This window comes from Prionailurus bengalensis, chromosome B4 (assembly GCF_016509475.1).
Source record: "Prionailurus bengalensis isolate Pbe53 chromosome B4, Fcat_Pben_1.1_paternal_pri, whole genome shotgun sequence".
Lineage (NCBI taxonomy): Eukaryota > Metazoa > Chordata > Mammalia > Carnivora > Felidae > Prionailurus > Prionailurus bengalensis.
Window position 1 is genome coordinate 135,136,664 of NC_057358.1, and position 25,460 is coordinate 135,162,123.

The 25,460-nt window shown below is 44.5% G+C and overlaps 1 protein-coding gene and 1 long non-coding RNA gene across 3 annotated transcripts; one reads left to right on the top strand and one right to left on the bottom strand.

The window, feature by feature from the left end:
• Positions 1-1,212: 1,212 nt before the first annotated feature.
• LOC122472838 lies at positions 1,213-1,924 on the bottom strand. The gene is made up of 2 exons (XR_006294532.1): positions 1,457-1,924; positions 1,213-1,373 (listed from the first exon to the last, which is right to left on the bottom strand). It is a non-coding gene; the product is annotated as an uncharacterized LOC122472838 (long non-coding RNA).
• A 93-nt stretch (positions 1,925-2,017) lies between these two features.
• Positions 2,018-24,915, top strand: WBP2NL (WBP2 N-terminal like). 2 transcript variants are annotated; one of them, XM_043562759.1, is made up of 8 exons: positions 2,018-2,170; positions 5,306-5,414; positions 5,659-5,800; positions 5,994-6,086; positions 11,065-11,175; positions 13,492-13,997; positions 23,646-23,716; positions 24,671-24,915. In XM_043562759.1, exons 1-6 carry the CDS (start codon positions 2,109-2,111, stop codon positions 13,929-13,931), a joined length of 957 nt encoding a protein of 318 aa, XP_043418694.1. In that variant the 5' UTR covers positions 2,018-2,108; the 3' UTR covers positions 13,932-13,997; positions 23,646-23,716; positions 24,671-24,915. The 2 variants fall into 2 exon arrangements, with proteins under 2 accessions (XP_043418694.1, XP_043418695.1); XM_043562760.1 differs by having other exon boundaries at positions 24,698-24,915.
• The last annotated feature ends 545 nt before the right edge of the window (positions 24,916-25,460 follow it).

Consider the following 25,460-nt stretch of genomic DNA (forward strand, 5'->3'; position numbering starts at 1 on the left):
GTCCCATTCTTTCATACAGATACGGAAACAAGTCCAGAGAGCATGGTTGATGCCCAAAGTTGCACACTTAGTTACCAGTGCAAGACGGGGGCTCTATCTCAGTGGTCTTTCTATAGCTTCACACCATTCCTATTGTTTTGTTTGTTCCAACAGTCTTAGGTTTAAAAAAAAAATAATGGGGGGGCGCCTGGGTGGCTCAGTCGGTTGGGCGGCCGACTTTGGCTCACGTCACGATCTCGCGGTCCGTGAGTTCGAGCCCCGCGTCAGGCTCTGTGCTGACAGCTCAGAGCCTGGAGCCTGTTTCAGATTCTGTGTCTCCCTCTCTCTGACCCTCCCCCGTTCATGCTCTGTCTCTCTCTGTCTCAAAAATAAATAAACGTTAAAAAAAAAAAATCATGGGGGTGCACCTGGGTGGCTCAGTCAGTTGAGCAGCTGACTTCACCTCAGGTCATGATCTGGTAGTTCTCGAGTTTGAGCCCGGCGTCAGGCTCTGTATCAGCACAGAGCCTGTAGCCTGCTTCAGATTCTGTCTCCCTCTCTCTCTCTGCCCCTCCCCCACTCACACTCTGTTTCTGTCTCTGAAAGATGAATAAACCTTAAAAAAAACCTTTTAAGGGGTGCCTGGGTGGCTCAGTCAGTTGAGCATCCGACTTCAGCTCAGGGCTCAGGTCATGATCCCACGGTTTGTGAGTTTGAGCCTCGCATCAGGCTCTGTGCTGACAGCTCGGAGCCTGCTTCAGATTCTGTGTCTCCCTCTCTCTCTGGCCCTTCCTCTCTCTCTCTCTCTCTCTCTCTCTCTCTCTCTCTCAAAAACAAATAAACATTAAAAAAAACTTTTAAATAAATAAAAAATAAACAAATAAAAATCAGCTTAGGGCACCTGGCTGGCTCAGGCAGTACAGCATGCAACTTTCGATCCCCAGGGCATGAGTCCAAGCCCCGTGTTGGGTGTAGAGATTACTTTTATTTTATTTATTTATTTTTGAACGTTTATTTATTTTTGGGACAGAGAGAGACAGAGCATGAATGGGGGAGGGCAGAGAGAGAGAGGGAGACACAGAATCGGAAACAGGCTCCAGGCTCTGAGCCATCAGCCCAGAGCCTGACGCGGCGCTCGAACTCCGGGACCGCGAGATCGTGACCTGGCTGAAGTCGGACGCTTAACCGACTGCGCCACCCAGGCGCCCCAGAGATTACTTTTAAAAAATCAGCTTATAACTGATGACGTCTTTATTTGGCAACATTTTTCCCCTCCGTGGTACATTTAAAAATGGTTCATCTTATAACTGACAGCATCTTAAACTTGATGAAATACGGTAATCCAGACGTTACCATCCCTTTGCTTGAAGCCCTTTGGTGCTATTTTGTGAAGTCTAAAAGAAACAAGAAGATGTACAACATTTTAGTCTTCAAAGCAATTCCAGTATGCTGTATCCCACAGGATCCTCACTCTCACCCTTTGGAGAAGGCAGGGCTGGTATGATGGATGCTAAAGGTTCTCTCTATCTTGGAACCGGCTCAGACTCCCCCCGACGCAGTTCGTTCACCCTTTCCTGGATGCTAACCTCACAAGAAACCAGCTCAGATTCCAGGCTTTCTCTGGTGGGGAAAAGTTGTTCTGCTTGCCTTTAGGAGAAGCGAGAAATCTTTCTGGATCCTTTCTCCAAAATGCATTAGCCTTCTGACCCAGGCCAAGGGGGCACGCAGGAAAATCCTGCTTCTGATTCCTGACCCATTCAATCCATTCCGGAGGGCAGCCCAGCAACCAGCTACCATGCTGTGGCCAAGAGGGTAGGTGTGGATCCAGGAACCCACTCACCTACCACTCAACACCCCCGCACTCTGGGGCGGGGTCAGTTCCCCCCCCCCCTCACCAGCTGGAGTCCCAGGCGGCACCACACCTGGTTCTCTGGCCACCGCCCCTCACGTGACCAGCCCCTTCGCCTACTCAACCCCCCCCCCTTGTCTTTGCGCCATAATCCCCGTCCTCCCCTTCAAAGCCCCGCCCCCCGGTTTGGCGCACCTCCCCTTCAAAGCCCCGCCCCCCGGCTTGGCACAGGCCCCGCCCCTTTCCATCTGAGGGGCGACAGAAGGGCGCCTGGGGCAAGATGGCGGTGAATCAGAGCCACACCGAGAACCGCCGCGGGGCTTTCATTCCTTCCAGCGACAGGTGCCCGAAGGGAAGCTGGTGGGGAGGGGTGCTGTCGGAGCCGGGGATAGAACTGGCGACTTGGAAACTCTTAGCCAATCAGGGCCTTTCCCGCCCTCGGCTGGCTGAGCCCCGCCCCCTCCACTGGGGCGCTCGAGACCCCGCGGGCTTTCCGGCGCACAGAGTGGGCAGAGGCTGGAGCCCGTGGCCTCGCTGAGGTAAAGGGCGGGTGCGCCGTGCGAGGCGCGCGTCGCCCCAGAAGAAAGGCGGGAGGGCACTGGCAGTGGTGGGGTGTCGCGCCGTTCCTCCGGGGCGCCGTTGGGAGCACAAACCTCCGTGGGGTGACGGCGACAGGGGGGCCTTGGGTGCGCCCCGCCCCTACTCCCGGGGGCGCAGACGCGGAAGGGGCGGCGGTGTGGATCCCTCTGAAGGATCCCGCGCCATCGGGGGGGTGGGGGGCGCTCGCCGAAGCCCCCTTTCTTTTCGCCCCGACGGGGAGCTGATGGCTCTTACTTCCCTGTAAATAAAGATCGGGACGGAAAGAAGAGCCGTCTAGGGAGAAGGACGCTCGCCGGGCCGCGCCCGTGGCCGTGCGCGGGGCCTGCGGGGCCCGCAGCTCTTCCCGCCTGAGGCCTCCGCTCCACGCGGCCCCCCTCGTCGGTTCCTCCCGCCCAAACTTCTGGACTGACTTTTGGAGTTCCCTATTTTTGCTGACATCATATTTTCATTGTCTTAAAAAGCCCTTTTTATCAGCATACCACCACCCTAGTTCCAATTCTTATTACCTTACATCAGGACTATTTTAGGGATTCTTTTTTTTTTTTTAATTTTTAATGTTTATTTCTTTTTGAGAGAGAGACATACAGAGCGTGAGTGGGAAAGGGGCAGAGAGAGGAAGACACAGAATCCCAAGCAGGCTCCAGGCTCTGAGCTGTCAGCACAGAGTCCAATGCAGGGCTCGAACCCACAAACTGTGAGATCATGACCTGATCTGAAGTTGGACACTCAACTGACTGAGTCACCCAGGTGCCCCTCTTTTTTTTTTTTTTTAATTTTTCTAAATTTTTTTTCAACGTTTTTTATTTATTTTTGGGACAGAGAGACAGAGCATGAATGGGGGAGGGGCAGAGAGAGAGGGAGACACAGAATTGGAAACAGGCTCCAGAGCCCAACGCGGGGCTCGAACTCACGGACCGCGAGATCGTGACCTGGCTGAAGTCGGACGCTTAACCGACTGCGCCACCCAGGCGCCCCATCTTTTTTTTTTTTAAAGTCATCTCCACACCCAGTGTGGGGCTCGAACTCATTACCCTGAGATCAAGAGTTGCCTGCTCTACTGACTGAACTAGTCAGGTGCCCCTTAGCATTTCTTAACCTCTAATAAACCACCACCTCCTTGATTGATTCTCCTTGCCTATTAAGTGATATCTCCAGGCTCTGGTTCCAGCATAGCTTTCGAGCTATATCTCACTATTCTTCCCACCTTCACCTCCATGCTGCTTTGATGAATCCACACAGGTGGGCTGCTCCCAAGTGTGCAATTTGCTTTCCACCGCATACCTCCATTAATGCTGCTCTTGCACCTCCGTTCATGCTGTTTGCTCCCCATCTGGATCATCCCCTACCCTCACCTCTGCCTACTGAAACACTACTCTTCTCTTAAGAATCAGGGGTGCCTCGGTGGGTCAGTTGGTTAAGCATCTGACTCTTGATTTCTGCTCAGGTCATGATCTCATGGTTAATTTAATGTGTTCTATTGGTTAATGTGGGGCTGTTGGGCTCTGTGCTGAGAGTGGAGCCTGCTTGGGATTCTCTCTCCCTCTCTCTTTCTGTCCCTCCCCAACTTGCGCATGCATGCGCTCTCTCTCTCTCTCTCTCTCTCTCTCTCTCTCTCTCTCAAAATAAACAAATAAACTTAGAAAGAATCAACTTCAACCTTTCTATAAAGTCATTCTTAGTCATTTCAACCAAAGCTAATCCCTCCTTCCACTAAATTGCTATGACATTTTTGTGCCATTAACGTGATGTATGTGATATTACTGCTTGCATTATTCATGTTTTCACTCATTCATTCTTTCAGTAAATATTTAATAGCACCCACTGTTTGCTAAGGCCACAGTGCAAAGGCAGGATCATTAGTTAAGACATTGAACACATAAACATACATATATATTATAATAATTACTAAGAAAGAAAAGAAACCCAATAGGATTCTATGAGTGGGAATAGGATGAGTCCAAGTTTCTCAGGTTAAGAGTGAGGGGAGAACACAAAAGGCAGAGGGAATAACATGTCAGAGGAATCTGGAGTACTCTATGTGTCTTGCCATTTCTATGAGAGTCAAAGAAACATTTCCATTAGCACAGTGCTTTATACTTCTTGCATATGAAGAATAAGAATTATTATTATTATTTATTATTTTTAATACATTTTTATTATTATTCCTTAAAAATTTTTTTTTAATTTTTTTTTCAACGTTTATTTATTTTTGGGACAGAGAGAGACAGAGCATGAACGGGGGAGGGGCAGAGAGAGAGGGAGGCACAGAATCGGAAACAGGCTCCAGGCTCTGGGCCATCAGCCCAGAGCCTGACGCGGGGCTCGAACTCACGGACCGCGAGATCGTGACCTGGCTGAAGTCGGATGCTTAACCGACTGCGCCACCCAGGCGCCCCCCTTAAAATTTTTTTAACGTTTATTTATTTTTGAGAGAGAGAGAGAGAGACAGAGCGCAAGCAAGGGAGGGGCAGAGAGAGGGAGACACAGAGCCAGAAGCAGGCTCCAGGCTCTGAGCTGTCAGCACAGAGCCTGACGCGGGGCTCGAACTCACAAGCGGTGAGATAATGACATGAGCTGAAGTCGGATGCTTAACCGACTGAGCCACCCAGACGCCCCTATTTGTTATTCTTCATAAACATTAAGAAGAAGGTAGGCTTGATAAGAAAAAAAGAATCCAGTGGTAAAGAGGGAGAGGAGTAAGTGTGAAAAGTCAGAGAATAAGATCTAAATTCCTTTCGATTTCAATACAATAGTGATAGTAGCGGCAGCAGCTAACATTGAGTGCTTACTCTGGGCTTGGAATTGTGCTAAGAACTTTATGTGCGTCGTTTCATATAACTTCGAAATCGTGTGGTGTCTGCCCTTTCTTTTCTGCAGTGTCTTGATGCAGTCTCAGGATGTGGACCTCTCCTTCCCACAGCAACCAGAGAGATCCAGTCTCTTCAGTGGCACAAAGCGAGGGACACTGTTTCTCACTTCATACCGGGTAATTCGACTTCTACCTTGACCTATTACCGCTACATTTGTTTTCCTTCAAATGGAGAGAGAGTTAACATTGACCTTCAAAGTTGGCATTTTATGATTTTCCATGTTGGAGAATATGGAAGAACACGGGTGATGTTTCTCAGTCAGGCCGGAATGTCAAACAGCCTCGACCTTAGAATTGGTCTAATATGTCTCAGTCCGTGGACAAGCTGCATGCCTTCTCCGAAGTTTCTTTCCTCTCCTAGGTGATCTTCGTGACTTCACACTTAGTCAGTGATCCCATGTTTTCTTTCATGATGCCATTTGATCTGATGAGCAACTGCACCGTTGAACAACCGGTCTTTGCTGCCAACTACATTAAAGGGACTATTCAGGCAGCTCCGGATGGTGAGTGTTCCCCCTCAGAAGTGTATTTTTTTTTCCCTCAAAAGCTTCCAGAAGGTTTAAGATTCAGACTTGGCTCATGCTGGAATTCAAAGAAAGCTGCACTGCTCTGTTGGGTAGTGCTTGTCTCCCTGTCTGGGGCTGTCCTTCTCTGACGAGTGGTGCCAGCATCTTAGTGTGCCATTTCTTCCCCCAGGTGGCTGGGAAGGACAGGCTACTTTTAAATTAGCCTTCAGAAAAGGAGGTGCCATCGAATTTGCCCAGCTGATGGTGAAAGCTGCCTCTGCTGGTGAGCAATGCTAAGAAAGACACTAAACACTTTGGGGTTTTGAGGCCTGTGGAATTGAAGTAGCACGGCCACCCAGCCACGACTTTGGCCTCTACGTCAGGCAGTTGGTAGTTGCACACGTATGCAGCAGGCATTTTCTGAGCTTCCTACTACGGCACAAGTACCATACTACATGCTGGGAACAAGATTATTCAGTCCCTCGTTGTCTTAAAGGAGTTTGCAGGCTAGCAGAAGTTTATACTCAGACACTTGAACCACTAATTATACCTGATAATCTTTTGTCCATTTTTAAATGTTTTTTTAATGTATTTTTTAAAGCTTATTAATTTATTTTGAGAGAGATAGAGACAGCGTGAGAAGGGGAGGGGCAGAGAGAGAGGGAAAGAGGGAAAATCCCAAGTAGGCTCCACTCTGTCTGTGCAGAGCTCAATGTGGGGCTCGAACCAACAAAGCTGTGAGATCACGACCTGAGCTGAAACCAAGAGTCGGACGCTTAACCGACTGAGCCACCCAGGCGCCCCTCTTTTGTCCTTTTAAATGTTGGTCTCATACATCATTGAGTACTCTCATTTTCAGATCAGGAATCCCCAGTTGCCAGAGTTCTTCTTCCTTTGTCACGCCTTTTGTCTTTTTTCCTCTCTGGCTTTGCCTTTGCTTCTGTTAGGTTTAATCCCGTCTTCCATGAGAAGAGGGAAGAGGTACTATCCAGCCCTACAGCACCGATCTAATAGATGTACCAGAGAACTCTTTCAGACTTTGAATACAAATAATCTTTTTTGTGATATATTTTTATTCAATCTAGTCTCATTTCATGCCCCTACTCTCTCAGCTTTTGTACTCCAGTCCAGCTGGACTTCTTTGTGCCCTGTTCTCTCATCTCCGAGCCTTCATGCTATTTGCTCTACCTGGATAACTTTATTAATTTGTTTGTTTGTTTAATTTTATTTTTTAAGTAAACTCTACACCCAATATGGGGCTTGAACTCATGATCCTAAGATCGAGAGTCACGTGCTCTACTGACTGAGCCAGCCAGGTGCCCTGGAATTTGCTCTATCTGGAATGCTTTCTCTTTCTCCCTTGCCTCCACCCCAACTCCAATCTAGTTGAGATGAACACAATCTAGAAGAGACAGACACATGCAAATATTCCAAAACAGAGGCATGGGCAAAGTGCCGGGGAAACACCAGAGGGTGGAATGAATTTTCTAGCTCAGAAGACTGACTGGATCATGATACTATAAACCACGGTTAAGAATATAAGAGACCATCTAAGTTGGAGAGGAAACGAGTTCAATTTTAGATATAATAATACTAACATTTATTGAATGCTTACCATACAGTGGGCAGCGTTCCAAGCCCTTTACATGTGTCCATTTTTTTAATCCTCACAAAAACTTAGGCTGTAGGTACAATCATTGTCCCCAGTTGATAACTGAGGAAACTGAGTCAGTGATGGTTCTACAGTTTCCCAAGGCTATACAGGTAGAAACTGATAGATCTAGAATCTGGACCCTAAACATACTCTCACTCTCTTTTTAAACTTTTTATTAAAAAAAAAAATCGTATTTAGAAAAGTTGCAAGAATTTACAATGGACTCTCATGGACCCTTCATCTAGATTCACCCATCATTAACATTTTCCCACATTTGCTTTATCTTACTCTTCGTTTGTTTTTGTTTTTACTGAACTATTTGGGAGTAAGTTACAAAATTCATTTCATTCATTCCTAAGTATTCAAGTGTGTATCTGCTAAGAGCAAGGGTATTCTTTTATCTACCCTAAGTCTACTTATCAAATTCAGAAAATTTAACACTGAAACAATGCTATTATTTAATATTTGGTTTATATTCAAATTCAAATGATTAACCTATCACTCTTCCTAATTCTTATGGCGCACTGTTTATTTTTCCAATCCAGGATCTAATCCCAGATCACACACTGAATTTAATTGTCCTATTTCTTTAGTCTCTTTTAGTCTGGACTCAGCCTTTCTTTGTCTTTCTTGGCATTGACAGTTTTATTTATTTAAAAAGCTTATTTATTTATTGTGAGAGACAGACAGTGAGAGTGAGTAGGGGAGGGGCAGGGAGAGGGAGAGAGAGAATCCTAAGCAGGCTCTGCACTGTCACACTGTCAGCGCAGAGCCTGACGCAGGGCTCAGACTCATGAACCATGAGATCACGACCTGAGCCACAGTTAGACCCTTAACCTGCTGAGCTACCCAGGCGCCCCAACATTAACATTTTTAAAAGAATACAGGCTTATTGTTTTGTCGATTTGGGTTTATTTGTTTCTTCATGCTTAGGTGCAGGTCCTGCATTTTGGCAGAAATACTATATAAGTATAGTATGTAAGTGATGCTGTGCCCTTTTGATCCTATACCCTTAACCGCTGGATCATATTGAAGTGAGGTACACTGGAATGCTAGAGGCCAGCGGACCGGCAGCTCAGAACCACAAAGATGAACGGTATCTAGAGACTCATTTGGAGATCCTCAGCACACAGGTCATCTCTGGAGCCATGTGAGTGAAAGGCTTATTCAGTGAATAAAGAATGGTATTCCAAGGTCCTCAACATCGAAGGGATGGGTAGCGTGGGGCTGACTGAGGTAGGAGGAGAATCGACTTTATTATCCCAGAAGTCAAGAAAGAGATATTTCAAGCATTCCTGAGTGGTCATCTGTCAGCTGCTGCAGAGATGTTTGATAAAATGAAGACTGAAAAGTGTGCATTGCATGTGGAAATTTGAGTTTGTGGTGGTCTTAGCAAGACAGAAATGCTAAAGACAGGTGGTGGAGAAGCCATATACAGGAAATTGAGGAGTAAGAAAATGTTTAATATTACCTTTAATGATACAATGCAAGATATGAAGACCAAGGCGTTCACATACTGAACCCAGCCAACAGCTCTTCACTGTCCAGAAGGCAGACAGCATCTAAAGCCTGACGTTGGATAACAAGGTGTCCTGGCTCACAGAGTATGGCCATGTGGAACCCAGAGGCAGGGGATACTTGGAAGTCCCGTTCTTCTTTGCTACAGATGTCTGGAAAACTCAGAATAATTGCATACTGGGTCCTGAATTTGCCCTTATTTTTCGCCTCACAGTAGAGAGAGCTTATTTTTAGGATTATGGGCTAAGGATCAGGCAACTTGAGGGAAACTTCTTAGTGCTCTTATTAAGATATGCTTCTAGGGGCGCCTGGGTGGCTTGGTCAGTTAGGCATCCGACTTCAGCTCAGGTCATGATCTCGCGGTCCGTGGGTTCGAGCCCCGCATCAGGCTCTGTGCTGACGGCTCAGAGCCTGGAGCCTGTTTCGGATTCTGTGTCTCCCTCTCTCTCTGCCCCTCCCCTGTTCATGCTCTGTCTCTCTCTGTCTCAAAAATAAATAAACGTTTAAAAAAAATTAAAAAAAAAAAGTTATGCTTCTTGGCTTGCAAAGCTAGGTACAGAGTCCTAGCAGTTACATAGCCTCTTGGAAAGGGTTTAGGCAACTTAGGTGAACTTGACCAAATGTCTGAACCTACTCTGGGTCTGATTATATCATGGCTTAGGTGTGGGAACCTACCCCTGCTTTCTCAGCAAGAGTCAGGGATTGTGAGATGGGCTTCCATGAGGCCTTTGGAATTAACTACCCATCATATTTTATGGTTTGACTCTTTGACCCTTATTGTATACCAAACACTATGGTATGATTGAGATGATTGAGAACACAATAGTGAACAAGACATACATAGTCCCCTGCCTTTGTTAAATTTACAGTCTAGTGAGAGTCATATAAGAAATACACAAACGGGGTGCCTGGGTGGCTCAGCTGGTTAAGCATCGGACTTCGGCTCAGGTCATGATCTCATGGCTTGTTAGTTGTGCTGACAGCCCAGAGCCTGGAACCTGCTTGGGATTCTGTGTCTCCATCTTTTTCTGCCCCTTTTTCTTCCCCACCCCCTCGCATTCTGTCTCTCTCTCTCAAAAATAAATAAACATTAAAAAAAAAAGAAATATGCAAACATATAAGTTAGTAAAATAATATTTCTGGGAAGGATACTAATAGGATATTGAAAAGGAGGATAAGTTTAGATTTAGATTTAGATTTAGATAACTTTAGATTTAGATTTAGATAAGTTTAGATTTAGAATGAATTAGTTAAGATAATGCTAGTTATTGAAACAGATAAACCCCAAATTATCAATAGCTTAAGACAATAGATATTACTGCTTATATAAAGGTCAATCAGCAGGGATAAAAGGGGGCTGTGTTCTACATAACCCTTCAGGGACTCCGGGTAGTAGGGTCTATGCCATTTTTAACACATGGCTTCCACAGCCTCTCTGGCTAGCCAGCAGAGAGGGAAATAGAACAAATGTTTCACCTGGAAAGTTTGCATGGGCCAGGCCTGGAAGCAGTGTTATTACTTGTGGTCAGATGCTAGATGCCAGAAATTAGTGTAGTAGACTGATAATAGCTCCCAAAGATATATCCTTGCCTAGTCCTCAGAATCTGTGAATGTTCCCTTGTTTGTAAAAAGAATCTTTGCAGATGTAATTCATTTAAGGGGCTTGAGGCTATTACCCTGGATTATCCAGGTGCGCCCCAGATGCCATCGCAAGGCTCTTTATGAGAGAGATGCAGAGGGAGACAAACAGAAGTGCTTTCTTCTGTATCACGTTGCCATTACATTGGTTTTTAATAGATGTATCTTGCCAACTTGATCGAAGCCTCAGTTGGAAATTTTTTCTGAATATTTATTATGGTAGGTGCTATCCTAGGCCCTGAATAAGCACAGGCAAATAAGACCCAGGCTCTGCCCTCAAAAAGCATACAGTTCAGGACAAGGGAGGTGTATGTGTTTTATCTTATACCCTAGGAGCATTGTTGGACACTTGTGTAAGATGATGGTTAATACCCTATTAATTGGTTGGTAGCTGCTGTACATCTGCATTGAACAAATTAGAGTCTCTATTTTGCCAAACTTGTCTTCTCAGCTGCCAGAGGAGTTCCACTTGGAAGTGCAAGTTACTGGTTCAGCCCTCCAGGACTGCTTGTAGTTACTGGGCAGGGGAACATGATGTGCACGCAACAGATGCCTTGTCCAGGTAAGGTATGGCAGGGAAGTTCTTGTTGGGAGGTGGAAAAGTATGCCAGGGGCTCAAAGATCCTTTCACTGCTAGTTTGCTTCCAACTCTGCTGTAGGAGAAACAGCAGAGGTTTAGGAAATTGGGAAATGGTGAAGTCCATGACTTTGTTTCTAGACTGAAACCCAGTGGCATGTCAGCAAGTGACTGGGCTTCAGTTTCAGGCTTACTTTTACCTGTAACGTACACATACAGAGTATAGCTGGGCAACTTCCATTAGTGGGAGCAGTCCCTTCCTGCATACAGCCTGAGCAGAAAATGTGTGCTCTTGCCCACTTCCCCCTTCCAGCTTCACACACGTATAGCCATCGTGCTTATGCCATGCCCTTCAACCTCACTGAGGACTCCGGCTTTATGCTCTGTACCCTCTAACAGTTGTGCCTGTCCACAGTGATTCTCAAATGTGGTCCACAGCCTACTGGTGGGCCACAAAGGGTTTCCTAACAGGCTGCCGATGGGCCCCCAAACGCGGCCCTTCCTTGGGTTCTCCTTGGAGCATGACATGCATGTCTGTTGGCTTTTTGTTTTGTATACTAACTGATGTCACAGAATGACGTGTTTATATGTTGTATGCCTAAAAACATAATCTAATAATTCTTTTAAATGCATTTGTCTCTTGCATTATGTAGAAAACAAAAAATGGAATTATAAGCCATTGTTAACAGTGATATTAGCTTTTATAATTGTCCAGTGATTTACCTTTACTGAGATCTTCATTTCTTCATATGGCTTCAAATTTCTGTCTGGTGTGCTTTCAGGTCACCCTGCAGGACTCCCTGAGGCACTTCTTGCAGGGCCAGTCTGGTGGTAATGAACTCCTTCAGCTTTTGTTTATCTGGAAACATCTTCATTCTCCCTTACTCTTGAAGGAGTTTGGGCAAATAGAGGACTCTTTTGACAGTTTATTTCTGGCCTCCAAAGTTTCTGATGAGCAACCTGCTAATTGTCTTATTGAGGATCCTTTGTATCTGGGTGATTCACTTTTCTCTTGCTGATTTCACGATTCTCTCTTTATCTTTGGTTTTTGGAAGTTTAATTAGAATGCATCTCGGTTGGATCTGTATGAGTTCATCTGACTTGAAGCTCATTGAGCTTCCTGGATGTTTATATTCATGTTTTTCATCCAGTTTGGGAAGTGCACAGTCATCATTTCTTTAGATATTTACTCTCTCCCTTTCTCTCTCTCCTCCTTCTGGGACTTCCACAGTGTGTATGTTGGTCTGCTTGATGGCGTCCCACAGGTCCTTCAGCTCTGTTCACTCTTCTTCAATATTTTTTCTGGCTGTTTCTCAATCTCTGCTGTTTCTGTTGTTCTATTTTCACGTTAACAGATTCATTCATCTGCCTACTCAAATCTGAATTTGAACCCCTCTAGTGAATTCTTTTCAGCTATCATACTATTCAGCTCCAGAATTTTGCTTTGGTTTCTTGTTAAGTTTTCCACTTCTACTGATATTTCTGTTTGGTGCATACATCATTTTCTTGACTTTCTTCACATTCTCCTTTAGCCTTTGAGCATCTTTAAGACAGTTCTTTTAAAGTTTTTTCTAATTAGCTCAAACATAAAAATGGATTACAGCAAAATAACTCAACAGTTGTCCATTCATTGACTCATTAAACCACTTTGGGACTGTAGCCAAGGAAATAAATACAACCCATGATTATTGTAATATGAATCAGAAAGTTGGAAACGACGCACTCTTCTAGAACAGGGGAATTACGTAGCACCTATCCATGTGATAAAATGTTGTTCAGCTTTTAATTTATGAAGTGTTAATAATGTAAAGACTTTTTTATAATGCCAAGTAAAAAGAGCCAGATAAAAAGTTGTATGGTTGTTATGATTGTGATTGTATAAAAAACATTAACAGATCCTACAAATATACCAAAATACTAAGTTTTTGTCTTTGATAGTGGAATTATAGGTAATTTTTAAATTTCATCTTTTCTCTATTTTCCAAATACATATTCCTCATTGAGCATGTATTACTTTCTTCATAATCAAATAAAATTTATTAAGTAAAATATGTATCTGAGCACAAGTATAAGTAATGTAGAGATATAACTGTAGGGATATTTTCATGTTAATTTGAATCCCTCCACAACAGGAAATGATAAAGCCTTCACCTGGTGAAGGATCTGGCTTTAGCATTACTCTGCCTGAGTTCTCATCCTGTGTCAGTTTGCTTCAGCATAGTTTTTTTTTTGTCTTTCTCCTTCTTACCTATTTCTTGTCCACTCTAAAAAATGAGTAACTGATTTTTTTTTCCTTCTCAGCATACCCATTTGTTGTCTATGGATCCCCACAGGCAGGATATGGACCCCCACAGCCAGGATATGGACCCCCACAGGCAGGATATGGACCCTCACAGGCTGGATATGGACCCCCACAGGTGGAATATGGACACCTGCCATGGGGATACGGACCCCCACCAGCAGGATACGGACCCCCACCTGTGGGATCTGGAGCCCCACCAGGAGCATACAGAGCCCTGCCTGTGGGATACGGAGCCCTCCCAGCTGGAAACGAAACCTTACCGACTGGAAGTGAAAACCCAGGGGCTGGAAATCAAGCCCCACCTCCAGGATATGAAGTTTCACCTGCTGGAATTAGAGCTGGGTCTGGCAAATCTGTGGCAATCCAACCTCCTGGGTATGAGGCTTCTCTTCCCCCTGCCTCATCTTCTCAGAGCCATTCACCATCTTCCAGGAATTAAACCTTGAAGACTCTCCAAGCAAAGTGGCACCCGAAAACCGAAGTCAGAATAGGAAGGTAGACTCAGGTATGTGATTAAAGGTGTCTGACGTAGTGTTGCCTTGTGGAAGGGCAGTCTTAGGGGGAGGCTGAGTCCACTCTTGATTAGATGGGCCAAAGAAGAAGTAGAATTAGAGCTAATTCCCCAATAATTTGGTTGACATTGGGCTGCATTGTAATTTTTTTTTAATGTTTATTTATTGAGAGAGAGCATGCACATGAGCTGGGGAGGGGCAGAGAGAGAGGGAGACAGAGGATCCAGAGCCAGATGGGGACTTGAACTCAGAAGCTGTGAGATCATGACCTGAGCTGAAGTCAGAGGCTCAACCTACTGAGCCACTCAGATACCCGATGGGCTGCATTTTTATTTTATTTATTTATTTTTTTTAATGTTTTTTTTCAACGTTTATTTATTTTTGGGACAGAGAGAGACAGAGCATGAACGGGGGAGGGGCAGAGAGAGAGGGAGACACAGAATCGGAAACAGGCTCCAGGCTCTGAGCCATCAGCCCAGAGCCCGACGCGGGGCTCGAACTCAAGGACCGCGAGATCATGACCTGGCTGAAGTCGGACGCTTAACCGACTGCGCCACCCAGGCGCCCCAGGGCTGCATTTTTAAACAAACCTTGAATGTAGGGTGGAAAAGGCTTCCTGCCTTTCTCCCCTCCCCCTCTAGAAATTATTTATTGTGCTGTTTGCTAGGCCTGAAAATATGTTAAAAATATAAGTTGAGGGGCACCTGGGTGGCTCAGTTGGTTAAGCAGTTGGACTCTTGGTTTTGGCTCAGGTCATAATCTCATGGTTCATGAGTTCAAGCCCCTCATTGGGATCTTTGCTGGCACAGAGCCTGCTTGGGATTTTCTCTCTCTTCCTCTCTCTCTGCCCCTTCCCTGCTCAAACTCTCTCTCAAAATAAATAAATAAACTTAAAAAAAATGTTTAAAAAGAAATATCAAGTAGAATACTCAGTTGTTTTTCACAGCATTGTTTATATTAGTGAAAGGATGGACCAGCCCATCACTAAATTTCCAATAGTGAGAGAGAATTTCATAAATCATGGTACATCCATATAATGGAATATTATGTGTCCATTGAAAATGATATCTAGGGGTGCCTGGGTGGCTCAGTTCGTTGGGCATCTGACTTCGGCTCAGGTCATGATCTCACGGTTTGTTGAGTTCGAGCCCTGCGTCAGGCTCCGTGCTGACAGCTCGGAGCCTGGAGCCTGCTTCGGATGCTGTGTCTCCTTCTCTCTCTGCCCCTCCCCAACTTGTGCTCTGTCTTTCTATGTCTCTCAAAAAATAAATAAATGTAAAAAAAAAAATTAAAACAAAAAGAAAATGATATCTAGATTAGGAAAAGCCTTCTTTAAGAAAATCAACCCCTTCCCAAAAAAAGAAAATCAAACCCAATAATGCAATAAAGGAAAACGGTGATAAGTTTGACTATATCAAAAATTTTAACATCTGTATGACCACAATTAAAAGATAGAAAACAGAATAGGAGAAAGTTAATCTCCGACATATATGTTAAACAAATAATTTATAGTTAGAATATATGAAGAACTCCTAAAAGTCAACCAAAAATTAAAAATGGACAAAAGATATGAAATCCCAATTAACCAAGACAGTAGAGTGGCTCAGAAACATTTCAAAAGACGTTCAATCAACTTGACTAGTATTAGGAAAATGCAACTTGACATGAGAAACAATTTTATCTCCAAAGATTTATAAATATTAAAAAGATAGAAAAAGTTAAGTGTTAGGAAGGAACACATGTGGGGAAAGGTTATTTTATACAATATTGGTGCGAATGTAAGTTGAATGCATTTTTAGAAAGAGATCTGGGGGGCGCCTGGGTGGCGCAGTCGGTTAAGCGTCCGACTTCAGCCAGGTCACGATCTCGCGGTCCGTGAGTTTGAGCCCCGCGTCGGGCTCTGGGCTGATGGCTCCGAGCCTGAAGCCTGTTTCCGATTCTGTGTCTCCCTCTCTCTCTGACCCTCTCCCGTTCATGCTCTGTCTCTCTCTGTCCCAAAAATAAATAAAACGTTGAAAAAAAAATTTAAAAGGTAAAAGATATCTACTCTTGATTTAGCAGCTTCACTTCTCAATATCTATTCCTGAGAAATGCTTGCACCTGTGCACAAAGATGTGTGTGGGAAGATTTAATTACATTCATTGCTTCTAACATCACAAAATTGGAAATAAGCTATGTGGTCATTAATAGTATTTATATAAACTATGGTGCCTTAAAGCTAAATATGCAAAAATTCTGTCTTATTATTAAAATAAGAAAAGCAATTGTAGGGATTATATACTGCAGTGATTTTCAATCCCATCAGACTTCCCCCCATAACAAATAATTTGGTTTTTTTTTTTAAGTTTATTTATTTATTTTGCGAGAGAGAGCGAGAAGGGGAAAGGCAGAGAGAGAGGGAGAGAGAAAATTCCAAGCAGGCTCTGCACTGTCCGTGTGGGGTCCAACACGGGGCTTGAACTCATGAACTGTGAGATCATGACCTGAGCTGAAACCAAGAGGTGGATGCTCAATGGACTGAGCCACCCACATGCCCCTCCCATAACAAATATTTTGTAATTTCTCCTTTAGATCATCAGTATGAAATTTGTAGACAACTGCATATGATTCCATACCATTTCAACCAAAATCAATAAATTATGCCATAAATGTGATATAAAGAAATAATATAAAACTAGCTTGTAGTAAAATTTTAAGTATTTTAATATATAAATGTTCAAATTCCACTGTACTAGAAGACATAACAAAGTAATCAAGTGCTCACCTCCTGTATGTAGATTCACCAAATTCATAAACACTAGAAATGATCCATGTATGTTGTATTGGTGACTTGAATACCATAGTGGCAATGCTATTGGCAATGTCATTTTCCAAAATGATGAACAATCCTTGACAAATTTCCAAATAAAACAAAGTTTCGTTTTCCCTTGATTTACACAGTGGTTGAATTCCTGAAAAGTTCTGCATGTATTAAAATCATGCAGTGCAGGGTTAGGCTCTAGGCTCAAATGATTATAAGCATGTGTTTCACCTACATCGATGGCCAGAGATTCATTTGAAAATCATGAAAGAGTGTAGGACGATTCTTTGTTGTGAGGAACTGCCCTGTACTTTTCGGGACGTCTAGCATCCTTGACCCCTCACCTGTCAGATACCAACAGTGGCCTCTAATTGTGATAACCAAAAATGCCCCCAGTTATTTCATAATTGCCCCCTGGGGGTCAATGCCTTCCCTGCTAAGAACTATCATTCTAGACTACTTTAGACTATTCTGAGGTTGTCAGCCTCTTAAAAACTCACTATGCTACCTTGACCGACCTCCTAATTTCATTGGCCTTTCCTTGCTTTCTTACAGGCTCGTCAAGCCGCCTAAAAGGAGGCCTTAAAAATATTATATCAAGTGTTTTTAGATACTATATACCAAAAGGTTTTAGAAGCTCTAGTGTATAATATTGCCAGACCCAGAAGACATTTAAATCATATATTTTTTCTATGAATATTTTGTGTGTAATTGAGAACATGTTGTATATACAAGTGTTTCACCTGACACTTTACATTTTCATAACTTTTATTTATTTATTTATTTATTAAATTAAACAATATTTTTAATGTTTATTTTTTAGGAGAAACAGAGCATGAGTTGGGGAGGGGCAGAGAGAGAGAGACAGGGAGACACAGAATCCCAAACAGGCTCCAGGCTCTGAGCTGTCAGCACAGAGCCCGATGGGGGCTCGAACATATGAACCGCGAGATCATGACCTGAGCTGAAGTCAGACGCTTAACTGACTGAGCCACCCAGGTGCCCCAGCTTTTTTTAAAAACAGCTTTGAAGTACTGTGGCCTGGGTGGCTCAGTCAGTTAAGCGTCTGACTTCAGCTCAGGTCATGATCTCGCGGTTCATATGTTCGAGCCCCCATCGGGCTCTGTGCTGACAGCTCAGAGCCTGGAGCCTGTTTGGGATTCTGTGTCTTCCTGTCTCTTTGTCCCTTCCGTACTCATGCTTTGTCTCTCTTCCTCTCTCAAAAATAAGTAAACATTAAAAAAAGAATTAAAAAACCCCACAGCTTTGAGGTATAATTGATATATTAAAAATTGAATATACTTAATGTGTAGTTAGATGAGTTTCATAGGTTTTTAAGAATTATTCATGGGGCGCCTGGGTGGCGCAGTCGGTTAAGCGTCCGACTTCAGCCAGGTCACGATCTCGCGGTCCGCGAGTTCGAGCCCCGCGTCGGGCTCTGGGCTGATGGCTCAGAGCCTGGAGCCTGTTTCCGATTCTGTGTCTCCCTCTCTCTCTGCCCCTCCCCCATTCATGCTCTGTCTCTCTCTGTCCCCCCCAAAAATAAATAAATAAACGTTGAAAAAAAAAATTTTAAAAAGAATTATTCATAAAGGGGCACCTGGGTGGTTCAGTCGGTTGGGCGTCCGACTTCAGCTCAGGTCACGATCTCGCGGTCCGCGAGTTCGAGCCCCGCGTTGGGCTCTGGGCTGATGGCCCAGAGCCTGGAACCTGCTTCTGATTCTGTGTCTCCCTCTCTCTCTGCCCCTCCCCCGTTCATGCTCTGTCTCTCTCTGTCTCAAAAATAAATAAATGTTAAAAAAAAATAAAAAGAAAAGAATTATTCATAAATATTGTTAGTGGCTACATGATAGTCTGACATGGCTGCATCATTACATATTTTCTCAGTCCCTATTTTAAAATATTTTAGTTGTTTCCAGGTTTTTGCTATTACAAACAACATTGTGATTAACTTCTCTTATATAGAGCTTTTTTTTTTTTAATTTTGGATTATTTCCTTGAAACAGGTTAGAGTTATTGATTGATCCTCATTGTAACAATTAGGAAGCCAGATGCTCCTATGTTGTCAAGGACAGCCTTTCCTAAGGAAGTTGGTGGATGTTAATGGGTCTTATGTGGAAAAGGTGGTTATTGAGTCAAATATATTTGAAAAAGCCAGGTAAACAGATTTCTTTACCTCATGACTTCTCAGCACCTTGAATATACTAGTGAACATAAATCTCTAAGAGGGAGACATTTTCAAAATACACATATTTTTTCAAAATTATTTGACCTTAGTCTATTTTATTCACTAAACATTTTGGAAAAACTATTATTTAGTGGAACAAACTTCGGGAAACACTTTGTGGAATGAGTGGATATTGGAATTAAAATGAACTGTTAAGTGTCTGGGATATGCTGCCCTTAAAACTCTTCCCAACAATGAGACGAGTCAAGGGCCATTCTTCTTCCCCTTCCGAGAAAAAGAGCTTCATGTCCAGTTTGTAGAGAACAGGAGATCTTCTTGAAGAAGGCACATGATAATATAGACAGTAGCTACGGATTCCTATTAGAAATTACCGGCACAGAGTCATGGGTCTGGGACACTGGAGTGTCAGTAGTACAGGGACTGCTGGTATGTCCAGGTAACCATGCAGGGAAGAAGTGAAAAGAGAAAACATAGGTATAACCCTTTTCTAAAGATTCCAAACAGAGAATTCAGACCACATGGATCTTTTTTTAATGTTTGTTTGTTTGTTTGTTTGTTTAGAAAGAGACCGCGAGGGAGGGGCAGAAAGAGAGAGAGGGGGAGAGAGAATCCCAAGCGGGTTCTTCACTGTCAGTGCAGAGCCAGACGTGGGGCTCAGTCCCACGAATGTGAGATCGTGACCTGAGCAGAAGTCAAGAGTCAGATGCTCCACCAACTGAGCCACCCAGGTGCCTCAGACCATATGGATCTTAAACATGGGTCACAGGCCCCAGATCTCTTTCTCTTAAAAATTTTTGAGGGAAGTGATGAGGATTTTTTTTTCTTTTAAGATTTCTTCTTTTCTCACTTCTAAACCTCTCTACATGGGCAGAAGTGACAAGGAGAGGAAGAGGGAGAGATTCCCCAAACCAGAGCAGGAATAAAGTTCCCCTCATTCAGCTTTTCGGTTTGTGCTGGAATGTGATGGTGAGTTGGGAATAGGGGCAAGGAGTGAGGCCTCTTTTATGCTGGAATAGTTCTCTAAATAACTGACGTCTAACAGGCATATTCTGGGATTAGAATTCTAAAAGGGTAGCAAGTAGACTTTCTCTTCTGCTCTTCATTCTAGCCGTACAGGTAGATTTGAAGTTAGGTCCAACAACCTAGAAGGGTAAGCAGGTCCAAGTCTCCTGAAAGTGGACGCCCCTGCAAAGGGAACTTGTTCACCTGTTTCACCAAGCTGCTGGAATACAACCAAAGGTGGTAACTGTATAGAGGTGGGACCAAGCAGAGCCCCAGTTTGGACCCACTGGGGGCTGTATGGCACACCTACTCTTAGCTCCCACTGCCTGATGCAAAGAGGCAGATTCCTTCTATAACAAGCACATCCTATAAGGAGAGCTTTGGGTCCTGTGTACTCACAGGGATCTGGTTTTGCTCTGCTTAGGACAAATCCAGCGAGAGTTCAGCTAAGCCCGTTATGTGCTGAAAGCACTAATGCTGGGTCATTCGGGTCCCCATTGACATTTTGGATGCTTCCCTCCTGATTCATCCCTGAGCTGGTGGATTCATCTTCTTCCTGTCTCTTCCCCAGCTGCAGTACAGAAGCTGCTCTTGCTTTCTGTACTTTGCCTCCTCATTTCCTATTAGGAATAGGAAAGGAAAGGAAGAAGACCTTTTATCTCTGGACTGATAGTGGACCCACAAAACAAGCACCCAAATACTCTTTTTCCTAGATAGGCGGATGCTTGCCAGCCTGCAGAAACTTCGGGCTTGACTGTCCTGAGGAATCAAGGGGAAAATGTGTAGTTGGTGGGATTTTTCAACCTATAGATTAATATACGCAGGAAATACTGAATGTCTTTGTTTTTTTTTAATTCTGTTATCCAGACAACCCCCCCCCCACCATCTGCCTTGCTGGTGGGCTCCCCCAAACTCCCAAGATTATGCAAAGTTATCCAGATCTTATGTGGCATCAAGATGCCAAGAAGGCCCTTCTAGGCATCAGATTACTTCTGAAACAGCTACTGCCCAGTCCAGGCAGTCACATCAAGTCTGATAGCTGGGTTGCTTCCTTATGCCCCCAGAATCTTAGGTGGGGCCTGGAAGCTGGCTGTCAGAGATCCAACTCCACACCCCTGAGCACTGGGGAGCAGGACCCCAATGCCTACTCCTCGAGAGGACCGCCAGTTCCTTCCCCAACCTCCCAGATTCTCCTGCCTCGAGCAACCATCCTAATCCCAATCTCAGGATCTGGGTTTCCACAGAGGATACTAGAGAGCCTTTGCCTTCGTGTTGACTTGATCTTTCTTGCCCACTGCCGGGTTGCTTGCTTGAAACTCTGTATGTGTGACTATGTATAGAATGTAAACCCCCAATTCAAATTCACACTGTACAGGTTACCTAGTCATCTAGTAGAAAGTAAAACATGTGGCAACATCCCAACCTTTACCTGGAGCACCTTTAGGAGAGGGGAGTTGGTGTAGCACACTCAACCATGGACTCTTAGAGAATAAACTTGTTGTTTTTTTTTTTATTTTAAAAAAAATTTTTTTAACGTTATTTTTTATTTTTTTATTTTTGAGACAGAGAGAGACAGAGCATGAACGGGGGAGGGGCAGAGAGAGAGGGAGACACAGAATCGGAAACAGGCTCCAGGCTCAGCCATCAGCCCAGAGCCCGACGCGGGGCTCGAACTCACGGACCGCGAGATCGTGACCTGAGCTGAAGTCGGATGCTTAACCGACTGCGCCACCCAGGCGCCCCGAGAATAAACTTGTTTTTGAAGGTCCCCAAATGACTCCAGAAGAAGGGATTCTGTGTAAGGGAGAGATTTGACCAGCAGTTTGATTAGTCTCGATACGTATTTAATAGTTAATATTTAAAAACTTGTGTAATATTTAGTAATCGGCTTTTTTTTTTAATTAAACATAAGACAGTATTAATTGGACTGGGTATTAATAAATAATTACTAATATTGAACATAGTTCTTAAATTCCATTTAGGTTCTAAGTACTCATTTGACAAATCTTTGAGTGCCATAGCTGAGGCCCCTGGAGCTAGATTTTTTTTTTTAATTAATTTTTTTTTATTTGCAACTGATTTTTATTATAGAGATGCCAACTTTTTTTTTTAATATATGAAATTTATTGACAAATTGGTTTCCATACAACACCCAGTGCTCATCCCAAAAGGTGCCCTCCTCAATACCCATCACCCACCCTCTCCTCCCTCCCACCCCCCCATCAACCCTCAGTTTGTTCTCAGTTTTTAACAGGGAGCTAGATTTTTGAGTTGTGACGAAAAACAAGGACAATTTTATCCTCCATCTCAGAAAGAGGTAACGGTCATCTTGGAGACAAGTTACCAGAATGCATCTTGCTCTCCTCCTTCATCATGTCTGTGTCTGGAATGCTTTCTATTTACCCCTCTCCCTACTGCAATACTGTTCTCCTTTTGGCCTCCTGGCTGAGTCCTAGTCATCTGCTGAGTCCCAACCCAGATGCTCTTTGAAACCTTCCTGAATTTCCCAACCAAATTCAGATGTTATTTCTTCCTTTGTCCCACTCTATTTTGTGCACGACTCCATTAGAGAGCATTTACAGAGTAATTTTCATTGCTGGTTTATATGTCTGTCTTTGCCCGGAACTGTGAGTTCTCCGAGGACCATTATTGGGTCATTATTTGATGTGAGGCATTACTTCTAGTGCTGTAGAGAGGAGACAGAGTGGTTTCAAATATAGTCCCTGTTTTCTAAGAACTTACTGTTTAGAGCTTTAGGGCAAGAAAGGAACTCGTTGTTAGTAATTGCCTCACTCTGCCACTCTTCCGGAGGATCCAGGGAAAAGAGTTCCTGGTTTTAATATAGGTTTTATTACTGTTCAGGTATGGTAAGGCCAACCAATCAGGAGACAGCTGCCATTGAAAAGGTAGTTTGTTATACTTATAGATCTGAAGGCAAGGGCGTGCCACGCCATGAGGGCCACACAGGGAAGCACCAGGGACAAGGGGGAAACTGTCACAGCCTTTATTGTGGTCTCCATGGGAAGGAACAGGTGAGGCAGGGTAAGCAGGTTTAGGATTGCATAGTTTGAATAATGTCAGTGGGCTTGGGGGCATAGAGGCTGTCCCTGGTTGTTTTAGTACCTGGCTTGGGGGTGATTAGAGCAGGTGGAGCCTGATAAAAGAGGTGGTTGGAGCAGGAATGTATTATGCTAAGTGAAATAAGACAGACACAGAATCCAAAACAGGCTCCAGGCTCTGAGCGGTCAGCACAGAGCCTGACGCGGGGCCCGAACCCACAGACCGCGAGATCATGACCTGAGCCGAAGTCGGCCGCTTAACTGACTGAGCCACCCAGGTGCCCCATCACCTGGTGTTTAAAGGCCTTTGAAAGTGAATAAACATCATTACTAAAGCTGGGTGCTAGGCAATGTGCTAAGGTACTTTATGAACATATCTCACTTAGTCTCCATAGCAATCCAGTCAAGTGGGCACTTTCAATGCCTTCATTTTACAGCTAAGCATACTAAAGCTTGGAGACCTTAGGAAACCACAGAATCCACAATTACTGAGTGGTGGAGGCAAGCCATGAACTCGGGCTGATTCCAGAGCCTGCGACCCTAACCTCTGACGGAGGAACCCACTCCCTAGCATCCTCTTTTCATCCCACAGGTGCCAGGCAGTCGGAAGCATTTCCTGTGCATGTGGTGGCCTGATCCTGTCTGCACATCTGTGAGGTTCTGGTGAGCTCTGAGTCCCATTCTTTTTGTGGGCTTGATCCCTGGTGGTCAGAGGGCTTAGAAAATCAACTGTGTCAGGTATGGTATAGTAGGTCAAAGAGGGCTCAGATTTCTCACAGGACCAGAAGATTGGTTCCAGAGCCTTTGCTGCCATGTAACTGGGGGTGGGGGTTGGAGGGCCTGAGGCTAGCTGCCCTCAAGTCAGCTAAGCTGGTACAGGAAAGAGGGAATCCTGGGACCTTTGAGTTTTTCTTGGCCTTGTGCCCTCATCACAAACCCCTCATTACATCAGCTGCCTTAGTGATGCCCCTGAGCAAAGGGTCCTTATAACACGGAAAGGGAACAGTTTGAGAGGGGCAGTAATTACATCACTGGGCCAGCCCATTTGTTAACCATACGCTCATGCCAAGCACCCTGTCAGGCATTTCACAGGCATAATCCAGCAAGGTGAGTGCATGGACCCCAATCTCATAGATCGAGAAACTGGGGCAGAGAGGGAAACAAACTGCCTAAGGCACACAGCGGGCTAAGAAGTGACGGGGCAGGAGATAAGCCTAGGTTTCGCTCCTCATCGACATACACTCATTTACTGAATACCGTTTGTGTCCTGTTTCTGTGCACTTGGGATATCAGTGACCACACAAAAGTCCCCGCTCTTATGGAGATTACATTCTAGTGATATTAAGATACAGTCAATATATAGGTTATGTGATGTAACTAGGCATATCATACACAAACTGCAGAAAAAGCAAAAACAGAGAACTTGATAAGAGTTATGAAAACATACAGAACAAAGTGCAGGAGATTGGGAATGCCGGGGGGTTGGCAGAGGGAGAAGACTGTAGCAGAGCCTTGTCAAGTAGGTAATGTCCGAGTGAAGATTTGAAGGGTAAAAGAGGTCAGGGAGCTGGCCATTCTGATCTCTGTGGAAGAGTGTAAAGGCAGCTTAATTCCAAGGTGGCTGAGAAGACTCCTGTTCTCAAGGAAGGAAAATGCTTGAAAACAGCCAACCAGAGTGAGAGAGATCCGAATCCGTCCACGTCACACAGCTTGGGGATGGAGACTGATTTCTAGGTTTTCGGTAGAAAACAGGCGTCCTTCCTGCCTATGTCCTGAGGAGAAAGGAGAAGCTAGTGTAACCGAAGAGGCTGGGGTCACCCTGGCTTTACACCCTCGATTAAAGTCTGCTTGCTGTCGCAATACCTGTGGCACGCCCTTGGTCTCTCTGTTTCTGAGGGCATCTGAGATATGCACTGCCTGGCGCTGGGGCCTTGGTACCACCCCAGTACAGCTTGGACATACCTAGACTTCTCAGCTTCCTGGCTGGGCTCTGCGCTTGTCCTGCTTCAGCAGTACATTGTCTGGTTCCAAGACAGATAGATCATCTTAGTGAAGATATCTCTGAATCCCCTTGATGGAGTACTTGCCTAAGCTGGGGAGCCTGCTCTCTGACTCTCCATGGAAAGGGGACAGGGATAGAATGATGTAAGCGCTGTGGGCTGACCCCTTATTTGTTGTGCTGCCCAATATTGGGTTCTGGGCTTTCTAAAGATCAGTCCAGGCCACATGCTTATTGAGGCTGCTTTATGCCAGCCCTGTGTGCAGAGGAATCTGACACGTCCTGATCTTGAAGCGCACTAAGACTGCTCCGGCGATAGATAGTTTTATTATGCTTTGCCATTGTCCACCCTGTCCTGGACCCCACCCACCCCGAAAATACAGGACAGCAGCAGATAAGTACTCTACC